The 14,332-nt window shown below is 41.5% G+C and overlaps 1 protein-coding gene across 1 annotated transcript in view; it reads right to left on the bottom strand.

Annotated features, from left to right (window-relative positions):
• Nucleotides 1–8,140: 8,140 nt before the first annotated feature.
• The window catches only part of LOC132837039 (substance-P receptor-like), a 38,617-nt gene continuing 32,425 nt past the window's right edge, over nucleotides 8,141–14,332 (bottom strand). The window contains exons 3-5 of the mRNA XM_060856697.1: nucleotides 14,181–14,331; nucleotides 10,590–10,786; nucleotides 8,141–9,147 (exon numbers count right to left, since the gene is read on the bottom strand). Of these exons, the coding sequence (XP_060712680.1) occupies nucleotides 8,853–9,147; nucleotides 10,590–10,786; nucleotides 14,181–14,331 (643 nt within the window). The 3' untranslated portion in view covers nucleotides 8,141–8,852. The remainder of the gene's footprint in view (nucleotides 9,148–10,589; nucleotides 10,787–14,180; nucleotide 14,332) is intronic.

Raw genomic sequence — 14,332 nt, 5'->3', positions numbered from 1 at the left:
TACAATGGCAAAGTCATTCCAGAAATATGGAGACAAGAGGTTAAATCTGGGAACTTAAGCTTCAGTATTATTTGACCTGTGGGAGAGACAGGAGGGATTGTAAAGCTGGCATGATGACACTGTTAATGAGATGAAACAAGGACAGTTGTCAGAATCAATGTAAGCTCTGTTGATGAAGAATCCATTTGGATTGAGGTAAAATCATAGTCAGGAAAAGAAGACATTAGTAAAAATAATGAAGAGGCCCCCCCAATGCACCCAACCTGTAACAAAGAAATCAACAAACAGTAGGAACAGGTAAAAAGAATAGAGCAATATTATGGGGGACAATAGTGTTGGTTCGGTTAATCAAAATAGAAAGGGTAGCTACAACAGCACAGTTGTAAGGATAGATTCTGAGAGCAATATATCATGAAGTCAACCAGGGAGCAGTCTGTCTTGGATCTGATAATGAGAAATAAGGTAGATTTAATAAATGGCCTCAGGATATAAGATACCCTAAGAAGTAAAGATTGTATCATGATAGAATGCACTATTCAGTTTGTGATTGAACAACTTGGGTCAGAAGCAACTGCATTGAACTTAAATCAAGAGAATGACAATGAAATGAAGGTATTGTTAAGTAAAGAGCATTGAATGTACAGGTGTCAGTGGGAATGATATTAAGCAAACAATGGCAGCCATTCAAGGAGGTAGTTCATGTCTCTCAGCCCAAATGCATCCCAATCAGGAGAAAATATTCTAAAACAGGGATGAAACAAACATGGCAATCCGAGGTTGACAAGGAGAGTGGAAGTTGAAAGAAAAATATTTCTGAGGCATAAATCAGAGATTGCCCCAAAGACTTGAATAATGAAGAATCCAGTAAAGGATGACCAACAAGGAAATAAAGATAAAGAAACTGAACTATGAGCAGAAATGAGAAAGGAGTACTAAAAACTGACAATAAGAGCTTCTTTAAACAGGTAAAAAGGAAGAAGGATCAAAAGAGAACATAGGTCCCTTAGAAAATAATCTAGGAAGTTAGTCATTGTAAACAAGGAAATGGCAGAGAAGTTAAGCAAATATTGTGCATCTGTCTTTACAGTGAAAGGCACTTTGAACATCCCACTAATACCAATGAATACATGGTAGGTATTAAGTACCATTTCCGTTCCTTGAGAAGCACTGTTATAAGAACTAATGCGACTAAAGATGAAATGGGACTGATAGCTTGCATGCCAGGATCCTAAATTAGATATTGACAGAGATAGTGGATGCATTGGTTGTAATTTTCCAAAACTCCTTGGATTCTTTTGGGTAGCACGGTAGCTCAGTGGTGAATACTGTTGCCTCACAGCGTCAAGAACCAAGGGTTGATTCCACCCTTGGGTGATTGTCTGTTTGGAGTTTGCGCATTCTCCCTGTGCTTGTGTGGATTTCCTCTGGGTGTTCTGGTTTCCTTTCACAGTCCAAAACTATGCAAGTTAGGTTTTCTGGCCATGCAACATTGCTCATTGTGTCCAGGGATGTGCTGGCTGGGTGGATTAGTCATGGGAAATGCAGGGTTACGGGGATGTGATTGATTTGGGTGCAACATTTTTTGGAGTATCAGTGTGAATCTGATGGGCCAATGGCCTGCTTTCACACTGTAGGGATTCTATGATTCTGGAAAACGACCAGTCCGATGCTTTAATTCAAGAAGCAACAAAGGTAAAAACACTGTGGGCGTTTTTTGGCTACATAGCACGACAGACTGATTATCCAAATATCGATATTTGAAAAATATAGGAATCAATTACTAGGGAAGGAATTGAAAACATTTGGGGAGTCATAATCCAATAAAGCAGAGTGAGCATAGCTTCATAAAAGAGAAACTTTGTATGACTAATATGTTTGAGCTTTTCAATGCAGCTCAACCTTAGTGAATAGACTTGAACCAGTGCATACTTTGCATTTGGACTTTGAGAAGACATTTGATAATGTGTCTCACAAACCGTTAAGTCCTAAGCCAAGAACCCACAACGGCAGTACAGTATATTAGTGGGGGTAGAGAACTAGCTGATAATTAGGAGACAGTGAGTGGGACACCAAAAGTTCTTTGTCAGATTGTTGACCTGTGACAAATGAGATTTCACAGGGATCTGTTCAGGGGCCACATCTGTTACAATATATGTTAATAACTTGGAGGAGGAAACAAATGTACTGTCACCAAGTTTACAATTGGCACAAAGATGGATGCATGGGTAGGTGACGAGACAAATGCAAATACTTTACAGAGAGTTAATGACAGGTTATGCAATTGTATGAAAAGTTGGCAAATGGAGTATGGTATGGGCAATGAAGTTGTTTATTTTGGAAGGGAGGACTAAGGAACAAAGTGTTACTTACGTTGAGAAAAACTGCAGAAAACTGCAACACCAAGGAACTTGTGATACATGTGCATGTAACACAGGGAACTAATACACAGGTGCAGCCCATAAACAGGAAGGCTAATGCAATGTCGGAACTTGTTTCAAGGAGATGGAGTGTAAAAGTAGGGAAGTCTTACTGTAATTGTATAAGCAGCGGGTGAGATCCCATCTGTTGTCCTGTGAACAGCTTCAGTTCCCTTATTTGAGAACATATATTATTTAATTGGACACAGTTCCGAGAAGGGTCAGTCACAATGCAGGGATTGAATTATGACCAAAGGTTGACCAGGTTGGGTCTCAACTCAATGGAGATTAGATTAGAGTGTAGAGAAACAATCTCATTGAAAGGGTTTGTTTGGGTAAATACTGAGAGGATGTTTCTCCTTATGGGAAAGTCTGGGACCGGGGGGCATAGTCTCAGAGCTAAGAGAGTGCCAATTTAACACTGAGATGAAGAGGAATTTGTTGTCTGAAAGGTTTGTAAGTATTTGGAACTCTTTTCTACAGAGAGGTGTGTGTGTGGGGTTGGGGGGAGAGATAAAGGTTGGGGGGGAGCAAGGTGAACATGTTGCTATATTTGAAACAGATAGATTTTGAATCAGTAGGTGAATCAAGGATTATCGGGGAAAGATAGACACGTGGATTGGCAGATTAGCCATTATCCAGGTGAATGGAGGAGCAGGGTCAAGGGGCAAAACCTGTTCCTATATTTTTTTTAAGATTAGATTAGACTTACAGTGTGGAAACAGGCCCTTCGGCCCAACAAGTCCACACCGACCCGCCGAAGCGCAACCCACCCATACCCCTACATTTACTCCTTACCTAACACTACGGGCAATTTAGCATGACCAATTCACCTGACCCGCACATCTTTGTGACTGTGGGAGGAAACCGGAGCACCCGGAGGAAACCCACGCTGACACGGGGAGAACGTGCAAACTCCACACAGTCAGTCGCCTGAGTCGGGAATTGAACCCGGGTCTACAGGCGCTGTGAGGCAGCAGTGCTAACCACTGTGCCACCGTGCCGTCTTACGGTCACAATTCTTGATACTAGTTTACTTGTGAATTAATAATATTCAGAACATTGAGGAAAGGTAAACTATCCATTAGGTATTAGAAATGATTTGACTTTAAAGTCCATCATTCCAATTGGCAGACAGGCAACAGATTGTATGTCAAAAACGCTTGATGGACCTTTGATCATATCGAACATTGTGTTTTATTTCATCTTAATCTTGTTTTACAGATTAACCATGATTGAGTAACAGCCTTTTATCACAGACATCAATATACAAAGCACACAATAGATTGTTTATGGCAAAAATATCCTCTGCACCAAACTCGTTTCAGAGATGGCAGATTCCATTGAACATTTCAGACATTTAAAGCCTTTCCACTTGTGAATGAAGGAACTCTCCTTGATTTTCTTCCTTTGGCTTTGTGATTGTTGTTAATGAATGGTTATGTGGTTGCTAGGTAACAGAACGAAAAGCCTGACAGTTGCTGGAAGTAGATTGGAATTTCATATCCATAGCAACCCGAGAACCCAGTATTCAGTCTTTGGACGCAGCCATCTCAGAACATCAGTGCAAGTCCAGCAATGTAAAATAAGTTCTTTGACCTTTCAGTTCTGAACAAATCATATCAGAGTGAGTGAGGCATGTTAAATAAACAATTGTTTTCAATAAATCCTCTTGCCTGATTTTTTTGAACTCCTGGTGTGTCATTTACAATAATTCACATCCATAATTTCTAGTCAACTAAGTGCAATTGTTTCTCTCACTTTCAAAGGTCAGCCAGTCGCTTTATTGCCTTGTGTTGGAGGGCAATGAAACATTCGTCAGAATTCACTTCATGCTAATCTAAAATCTACATTTTCAAAAGGAGACAGCGTATTCTTATCAGTAAAGGAAGTGCCCTCAATTCACACTGGCAATATCCATGAATTCAACCCTTATTCCACGTTTAATAATAATAACGTTTTTTTCCCATGACTTCCCCCGTTGTTGGCAACTCCTCCTGAAGCAAGACATTTAATATTTAATTGCAGTGAACTACTGAGACTCCCTAAAATAAATCCAGTTCCTGGTCTGCATTGTTCTTAAAATGGACTGCAACAGAAATTTCCCATATGAGCTCCATGGCCTTTTCCTTAGACCAGACTTGTACATTTCCTCAAAGTCTTGGATTTGGAAAGACAGCGAGTTGCCTCAGCTCACAGTTAAATGCTGAGTGACAACTAAGGACTACTCCAGCTTGTTTTGGTTTAGTTTATCATCGACTGGTGTGGAAATGTAACGGTTGCTTTTTTTTTGTTGGTAATGGAATGTGATTTTGTACAACCTGACGACTGAACAGACGTTCACAGCACGGACAGTTCAAAAAGATAGATATGGTGTCAGAGCCTGCTCCTACACAAACCAAGTTTGGAACAAAAGGCTGGGATTTGAATTTCGTCCCAATCCGCTGTGCAGATTTATCACGTGTCTCAAGTCGTCAATTGGGTCGCAGCAGCGCTCTGTGTCGTTCCCTGAGTTTAACTCCATCGTCTACTGATTTTCTGACTCGGCAATCTCTTTGTGCATTATCTCTATGCCCTTTGATGCTTTTAATATCGAGAGATCTATTGAAGTCAGTTTTGAATATGCTTAATCGATCTCTGGTGAAAAGAATTCTAAATATTCACCACTCTCTGAATGAAGAAATTCCTCCTGACCCCCGTCCTAAATATTCTGAGACGGTGTGCCTTGGTTCTCCATGCAGTCCCCAAACCAGACCATGGAACACATGAAACCTCTGTCTACCATCTCCAGTCCGGTAAGCATTTTGAATGTTTCAGTGGGATCATCTCTCAATTCTTCCAAACTCGAGGGAATACTTTTGCAGTCTTCGCAATCATTTCTCAGAAGACAATCCCAACAGCACACAATGAGTTTGGAGATGACATTCACCTTCCTCATGGCTTACTGGACCTGCAAGTTCACGTTCACTGACTCATGAACAAGGACACTCGAGTCACTTCATCGCTAAACTCTCACTATTTATGAAATACTCTTGATTTCTGTTTTCCTCTCAACTTGAAACATTACTCGTTTTTCCATATTTATCATGTTCTTGCCACTACACGGTTTGGAAATATCCAAATTTTAAAAGCCTTTGGAACCGGATAGTTGACATTGTTTCACCAGATAACATAGATTCATAATAGAATAACCTGGGTAAGGTACTCAATGGGGAGCAACATTATGAAAATTTTAATCTGCGATGAGACTTGTTAAATTGCAAAAAAAGGTCAGTTTCGCTTTTACCACAAGAGGGCAATACAGCATTACAATCGTGACAACGAAGTACCTGCCGGAGAATGATCTCAGATGATAATTTTCTCCACTATGAAGCTGTGATGGGAAGAAACATTTAATGAATTCTGTAATTTACTGAACTGGACCAAATCCACATAGTCAGTTTGCTTATCAATTTCACTTTGAGCTTTGAGATGCTGAATGCCGGAGATGAAAAACAAAGAAACCTTCCGAAATTCAGGATACTGGAAGAGACCATTCTGCCCATTTGTTAACTCTTTGAAGAAATCCTTGGATTGAAAAGTCTGACTCTCTTGTCCTATATCCCAAAATATTGTACAATTAAAAATTTACAGACAACCAGTTGCAAATCCGAAGGAACAGATGAACTGTGTAAGACCTTTTTAAAATACTTGCCAGAAAACATTTTGTTGAAAGCTCTTTTAAGACAACAAAACACCCATATCCCATCAGGAATATTCAAAAGGTCATTATCTCTAACAAGGGCTCTGTAACTTCAGTGGCAGTGACATAGAGATTTCCAATTGTGTTCTTTGACATCAAGTCATTTTCATGACCACAGCATGGTACATAGTTATAAATGAATCCCTTCTGCTATCATGAACAAGCTAATGCACACTTTAATCCTGCCCAGCATGGGACAATCACTTCCCACATTGTCATTGAGTCAAAGAACTGGATATCCATGCATAACACCACTATGGGAGCACTTTTACATTTGATTCAAGAAATAAAAACACTCCATCATCTTCTCAAGTGTAATGGGAATAAATTCTGACCCACATCCTTAGGGAACAAGTAAAAGTAGAAGTCTTGAGAGGGACACTGGTTGTGAGAATTACGCTGCGGACATGTGTCTGGTGTGACTATGAGAGAACAGCAGGATTTAGGATGTGAGCTCTGTGTCACTAGAGAGACTGAAAAATGCTGCAGCAGTAAGAAACTGAGGAGGACATCAGCAAGATCCACAGTGAAGGATGGTAAAATCAACCTTGGTACATGGTTTTAGAGTTCTGACCTACACTTGTTCACATGTCACCTGAATTAGGAGCATTAATGTAGCATTGCTGCAGTGTTCTACACCATGGGCAGCCATATCCTTTCACAGTTACTGTTATTACACAGATCAATTGGAATCCCACCTATTCAGAGTTTATCTCTTATGGCACAATGTGTAAAAGTGAGAAACAAAACAAGCCCAACTGCAAGTCTTTTGCTGGAGCTATTCTATAGTGTACCTTGTAAAGGGACAGAGTAACACAAAGACTTGTGGTCCAGTGTTGTCATTCACAGGAAAACAAATTGGTAAGAGTTTCCATTGCACATTAGCAGGGCATTTTTGTAGAGTAAAGCCAAGCTGTTAGGTCTATGGCATTAGCTGAATTAAGCTACAGGAATTAAATTCAGTCTTTGACCTCATTGGATTCAGGATACTTTCTGTAAAGTTCTTTCAGGCATGATGGAAGTTCACTTCTATCTGCCAGTCTGTGACATGCATCTCTCTGAATGTTCTGACAATGCTGTAACATTGATGTATTTTTAATTTCTATGATAGAAAAGCGACCATTGGTTGTCTTTGCTGATGATTGAAAATTTTCAAATCTCCTGAATTCCCTTTATCCACTGACTGCCCTCCACCCATCTCTCCAAATGCCATCCTTGAAAACCTCTCACCATTGCAAAACTTGGGTAGCTCCATCCAACATCTCCTAGAGGTGTATGCCAGCCGTTTTTCTGATGCCCCCATACTCGCCAAGACTAGACTACTTCGATTTGTTGTTTTAAAATAAAGGTGTTAAATTATGACAAACAATTGTTTCAGGTCCCCAGACAGTATAGGTTTGTGTGATTTTCCATTGATCAGAGATGCTGATACCAGGTATTGGGATATCAGTTCCATCTGTTTTCTCAGTTTCTAGCAAGAGACTAGATTAATTGAGGGCTTTTGACTTTCAAATTTCCATGATCTGGACACTTTAGAATGAAAAGAAAGCTCAGGTAGAATTACATCATGTTACACATATCCCTTACCTCCAATCCGTGTTAATCTTCCTTTTGTCTCACGTCTCGCTTCTCTACTTCTCTCACATCCTCCTTATTTCACAGCCCTCTTGGATCCCATTCAACAGAGTTTCAAATGTTTCACATCCTGCTGACCTCCAATTCCCCCGTTGCTCACATCCCTCTTATCATATATCCCACTTTTCTCGCATTCCTCTTATCTCATATTCCATTTAATTCTCATTCCCCGGTGTCTCAGATTCCCCTGGTCTCCACATTGTTTCATGTTACACAATGCATGAATCTCATGTTCCCTAAATCTCACATTCCCCACATCCTGTGTACCTCCTCGACCACATGCCATGTGATCATTAAACTAGTCCTGGACTTATCTGATGAAGCAGCTTCAGAAGTTCAATATTGGCTACCATGGGAAAGCAAAAGCGTTATAAATTTAATGGTTGTTTTGTATCAGTTTGCAGCATTAGAACTTTGTATTCTGGACTGCAATGATCTAGTTACTCCATTTAGCTACAGCAATGAACTTAAGCAGCTGTTGGAAGAAGCTCTTTGTGGTCTTCTTATGACCCAACAGACCAGTTTGTGTAATGTTGAAGATCATTTTAGAAGGGAGAGTCATAAGATTTATGTAGTGCTGTGTAAAGGGTCCTGAGGGAACAGGCATATTGCATTTGTATGATGGTCAGGGGAAAAGCAGGACACACCTACTGCTTGGGGATTGAGAGTTTTACAATTTTACCACTTAAGGATGCTGAGTGGGTGGAATGTTAGGGACTGGGCAGCTGGCACTACTTTCTAAACAAGTTTCCCAACACTACTGGATGAAAGTTTTTCAAGGGAATTGTTGAGGGGAGAATATGTGAGGACTGACATGATATGACCATAGGACATAGGAACAGGAGTATGCAATTCAGCCCAATGAGTCTCAGCAACCCAATTTACTGCTTCCAGTTTGATGTGGGTTCCCAGTTCCTAACTTTGATGGACTGCCAGGCTAAAGTATATTATAATCCATTGATCAGATGGTGACCTTCTAGTATCTAAATTTGACTGTCATCCGTTTAGAAAAGTTCGCTCACTTGGGGCTATGGATTGGCACAAAGCTGACAGACTATTTAGTAGGGATCTGGTCTGCAGGAGAGAGTGGAGGACTCAGAGCCAGCCTTTGAGATGCTACGTGAAGAGCCGTTGGAGTTCAAGTCCAGCGACAAATGCGTTGCCTTGATATTATCATCGATATCATCCTCATTTTGGTTGATGACTGTGGACACAGTGGTCTCCATCCTGCTGACTTTATACATGCTGCCCTGGGTCTGGAAGTACTTGGTTGATTTCATCTCCAGCCCCTCGTAATCTTTGTTTTTTACAAATGGACACCAGCGGAAAACATGTCGGAATCCAGCTCGGAATCTGGAAGGGAAGGCAGCAGCAGAATCTTATCAATAGCTACTTCACAAACATAATGGGTAGGGTTTTCCTTCAGTCTGAGGGGTCACACCAAATGCTCTCATTACCCTGCCTCAAGGAATGTCCAGCTGGCTCATACACAGCAACTAAACCTCTGTCAACCTTGTCATAGGACAAATAGGATGAAGAAAACCAGAGTGGACTCCACACATTACGTACCTGGTTCAAAGGATATTAGGCTATGACTGAAAGCCACTCAACTGGGAGCTAAGGTGGCCAACCCTCCAAGGCAATGCAAATGGAAGCACAGTAGTGACTTTTAAAAACAAATTTAATCCTGTTAGGCTTTCCTCCATGTCCCCACTATCACATGCAATGTTCTAAAGGTGGTTGGACTTAAAGGTCAGGGAGTTGGGCCTGTGATTGTGTTACTACCCAGTGTAAATGAAATGCTGCCATGCTGAAATCTGCCCTGGGTGAATAGACACCCGCCAGAAATCCATCAGCACTTGTGGCTATAAATCCTCAGTACTAAAATCTACACGTGAAGAACAGTTAATTTGGTGGGAAGCTTTTAACACCCATTAAATTATAATTGAGTGCAATTCAACCAAAGTTGTTGTAAGAGGTCATGCTACTGAATGAAAGCTTGTATGTATCTGACACCTTTAAAGTAGCAAAAAATATCCCAAGGCACTGAGTACTATCAAACAAAATTAGCATCAACTCACATCAGGACGTATTACAGTTGGCCAAAATCATTTTTAACAAGGAACTTTTAAGGAGCATCTCAAGGAAGGAAAGAGAAATGGAGAGCTTTTACTCAGAAATATCCCAGGTTAGTATATTGGCAATTATGGATACAGCTACCAAGGGAGTAATGATTAAAACTGGGAGCTCAAGGTCCAAATCTAAGAAGCACAGATATCTTGAAGCATTGTGGGGCTAGAAGAGATTACAAAGGTAAGAAGGGCCAGGGTTATCGAAGGATTTAAAAACAAGGATGAGAATTTTAATATCAATTTCTTGACTTACAAGGATCCAATGTACACCAGGCAAGATAGGCCTGAGGAGGACCTGATGCAATTTGAACATAGGCAGCAAAGTCTTTTGCGGCATCAGGTTTCCCAAGGGCACATTGGCAATGTATGCATTCAAATAGCCAAGTGTAGAGCTAATAAAAACACAAAAAAACCTTTAAAAGAATTTAAAAAGACAGTAACTGAGCCAAGGCACGGCTGGAGTTAAGTGGTGGAAATAGGCATTGCTCTATTTAATGTGGTGGATGGTTCGAAACCCATCGTATGCTTAAGGTTACAAAGAGGTTGGCTCAGCTGATTACCCACTTTACCTGTTACAGACCCTGAGGATGTTTTAACGTGCTGCTCATGACATGATTTTGATGGGCATGGGGAAAGAATTCCCTATCTCCTGTTAGCACTTACCGCTCATTGAGGCAGCAGTAGATGATCGGGTTATACATTGTGGAGCTCATCGCAAGCCAAATGATGGCCAGGTACACTTGCTGGATGTACCTCTTCTGGTAAATTTCTGGATGGAAGAGGTAGAGCAAGAAGTAGATGTGATAGGGAAGCCAGCACACAGCGAATGTGGTCACCACAATGATCATCATCTTCACCACCTATAGCCAGGAATAAAGAGCAGTTTATAGAATATGCAATTCTCCACAATAGCCACCCATCCCACAGTGTTCATTCCTTCCTTCAGCAATTGGTTGCAGATAGTCCCTTGAATTTTTCTGTGCAAGACAAAAATGGTTGAGCAAAGTATTTTCAGAGGGAAAGGAAGTGAAAAGGAAAACGAATCAATGGCTCTCAGTTCCAACTGTGACTTTGGAATGAAGTCTGCTAATAAGAGTGATGCTGTTGCTGTCCGGTGGACTGACCCCTACATTGTAGAGGCTGAGTGCCATCTCGGACACACCTCCTCCTATTTGTCCGCTGGACCATGATCCCACCATGGAAGATTGCACCATTGAGTCCACTGTAGTCACTCGCCTCATTTGACTCTCCTCCCCACTGTCTCCAACCTCATTCTCCCAAACCCCCATAGTTCGCTTCTACATCTTTACCAAAACCCACAAAAATGACTACCCGGGCAGACCCACTGTTTCTGCCTGCTCCTGCCCCACAGAATCCATCTCATCCTACCTCAACTCAATTTATTCTTGTCTTGCCCAGTCACTTCCCACTTACATCCACAATTCCTCTGATGTTTTTCTTCAGTTTCACAATTTCCAGTTTGCAGATTCCAACCAACTCATCTTTGTCATGGATGTGCAATCCTTTTACATAACTACCCCTGTCAGGGTGGTCTCAGGATTCTCTGCTTCTTCCTGAACTGTCCCCATTCCTTCAGGTCAGAGGAGTGGCCATGTACCCACATGGGCCCCAGTTATGGCTGACAGCCAATGTGAAATATTCCTTGCTTCAGTCCAATGCAGGCCCTCGTCCACAACTCTTTCTCTGGTATATTGATAATATCTGCATCTCTCTCTCTCTCTCTCTCATATGGAATTGGAATGGTTTATCAATTTCATTTCCAGTTTCCACCCCACTCTCACCTTCACCTGGTCCATTTCTATCCCTTCCACAACATCTCTGTGTCCATTTCTGGGGATAAGCTAGCCACCAATATCCACTACAAACTAGCTGACTCCCATAGTTATCTTGACTATACATCCTCACACTCTGCTTCCTGCAATAATTCTATTCCAGTCTCCTAGCTGCTGTGTCTCCATCACGTTTGTTCTCATGATGCCAACTTCGATGTCCACTTTCTTCCTCAACCAAGGATTCCTTAGCACCATAGTTGACAGGGCCCTCAGCCAGGTCTGACCCATCCCTGTGGCAGTGAATTCCACAGGTCCACCACTCTCTCTAGCTGAAGAAATGTCTCCTCATTTCCATTTTAAATTGACCCCCTCTAATTCTAAGGCTGTACCCAGGAGTTCCAGTATCCCCACCTGACAGAAACAATTTCCCAGCGTCCACGCTTTCTAAACCATGCATTATCTTGTAAGTTTCTATTAGATTTCCCCTCAACCTTCTGAACTCTAATGAATACAATCCCAGGATCCGCAGCTGTTCATTGTATACTAGGCTTACCATTCCAGGGATCATCCTTGTGAATCTCCACTGGACACACTCCAGTGCCAGTATGTCCTTCATGAGGTATGGGTCCAAACTGGACACAGTATTCTAAATGGGGCCTAACCAGAGCTTTATAAAGTCTCAGTAGCACATCACTGCTTTTACATTCCACTCTTCTTGAAATAAATAACAACACTACATTTGCTTTCTTAACCACAGACTCAACTTGCAAGTCAACCTTTGCAGACTCCTGTACTAGCACTCCCAGATCCCTTTATACTTTGGTTTTATGAATCTTCCCAGCATTTATAAAATATTCCATGCTTGTGTTTTTTTTTCCCCAAAGTGCAAGACCTCGCATTTGCTCACACTGAATTTCCACAGTCTCAGGCTTGCTGCAGTGCTCCAGTGAAACTCAGCACAAGCTGGAAGTACAGCACCTCATTTTTCTGCTTGGGAACTCTGCAACCTTCCTGACTCAATACTGAGTTCAACAGGGCTTGAGGCCCTTTCTCCCTTAACCTGACCTGACCTCAACCCCAACACACTTGGCCTTGTTATCATATAGTCCACTATTACACACAATCCATTGTTAGCCATGAATAGCCCCCATTAGTAGATGTTCATTCTCTTTAGCTGACCATTACCTGCTCCGTTGTTTGTCCAGCTGTTCTTCTCTCTCATTGTGTTTTATCCTCACCAATCACTTACTCCTCACCTTCTTCCTTTACCCTATCTTTTGCATTAAAAAACATCTCTTTCCAAGCTATCATCAGTTCTAAGGAACTGGAGCCGAAACATTAGCTAATTTCTCTTCACAGATGCGGCTAGACCTGCTGAGTTTTTCCAGCAATTTCTCTGTTTGTTCCTGTTTCACCTCTAGTGCTTTCCCTTGCCATTGTATTTCTTCTTATTTTCCAACCAGCCTGTTCAAAGATATTCAGAACAATGGATCAAGAAGATAGCTTCTACCACCTTCTCATGGGCAATTCAGGACAGGCAATAAATGCTGACCAGCCACGATGACCATGTCCCATGAGTGAATAAGTAAAACATTACACATCTCTGGAGTTATGCAATGTGAAGCCAAACCTCCCCGTCCAGAGTTGGGGCACTACCACTGCAAGGCACCCTATGTTTTCTTGTAGTATGCTATACTTGATTGCTTTCAAGTCTTCCACACTTCTCTTGTAAGTATCCTCAACTTCTAAAGGGATTGGCATTGATAACTATTGATAAGTAGGTTTGTGGAGCTCTCAGGGAGGTTGATGTGATGGACTCACTGGCTCCCAAAGCTCCAATTCTCTGCCGAACTGGAGCAGCCTAACCTACAGGCCCAGAGAAAACAACATCAGGCTAGACCCAGAGCGAGGCATTGTTTCAAAGGCCCGTTGCAAGTTACATCGATCCAAAGGGAAGGAGGTGAAAGGAATAAGAAATAGGAAACAGACTCAACAATAATAACCAGGTCAGAATTGGATAAAAACTTCTGGAGAAAACATTCCAGGCCAAGATGAATGAAGCAAAAAGAACAGTTTGTTCAAACAGTTTGGAGATGAGTAAAGGGTTGAGTGGCCAGTTCTGATACAATGAAACAAGAAGGTATGAGTGCCTCAAAACTTGTGAAATTACTAGTTGAGCAACGGCCCCTTCCTTAAGACCTTAAGGTTCTATGAAAGAATTTTGTTAGTGCATGCAAAGATTAGGAATTATGTCTGGTACGAATGTTTTTAAATTTAAGCAGGGAATTGCAGCATGGCTTACAGCAAAAAAAAAGCTGCTGATTGCCTTGGTCTTATTTTCACTTTGATCTTGCATGCTAAACAGCGTCACTGCCCACATTGTTTCCAATATGGTAGAAATCTGATACGGAGGAAAATGTAGCATCAGTTTTGATAGACAGCAGTCTTGGTGCTCACTCACCTTTCTTTTAGCATTCATCTGCTCCCTGTATCTGTCTGAGGAATCTCCTGGAATCTCACTTGCCCACAATGTCCTTCCAACGATGGTATAAGCATAGCCCATCACCGTCAGAGGCAGGAAGTAGACAAGGGCTGTTACACAGACATGATACC

The sequence above is a fragment of the Hemiscyllium ocellatum genome, chromosome 48 (genome assembly GCF_020745735.1).
Source record: "Hemiscyllium ocellatum isolate sHemOce1 chromosome 48, sHemOce1.pat.X.cur, whole genome shotgun sequence".
NCBI lineage: Eukaryota > Metazoa > Chordata > Chondrichthyes > Orectolobiformes > Hemiscylliidae > Hemiscyllium > Hemiscyllium ocellatum.
This window is presented reverse-complemented; position numbering and strand designations above follow the sequence as displayed.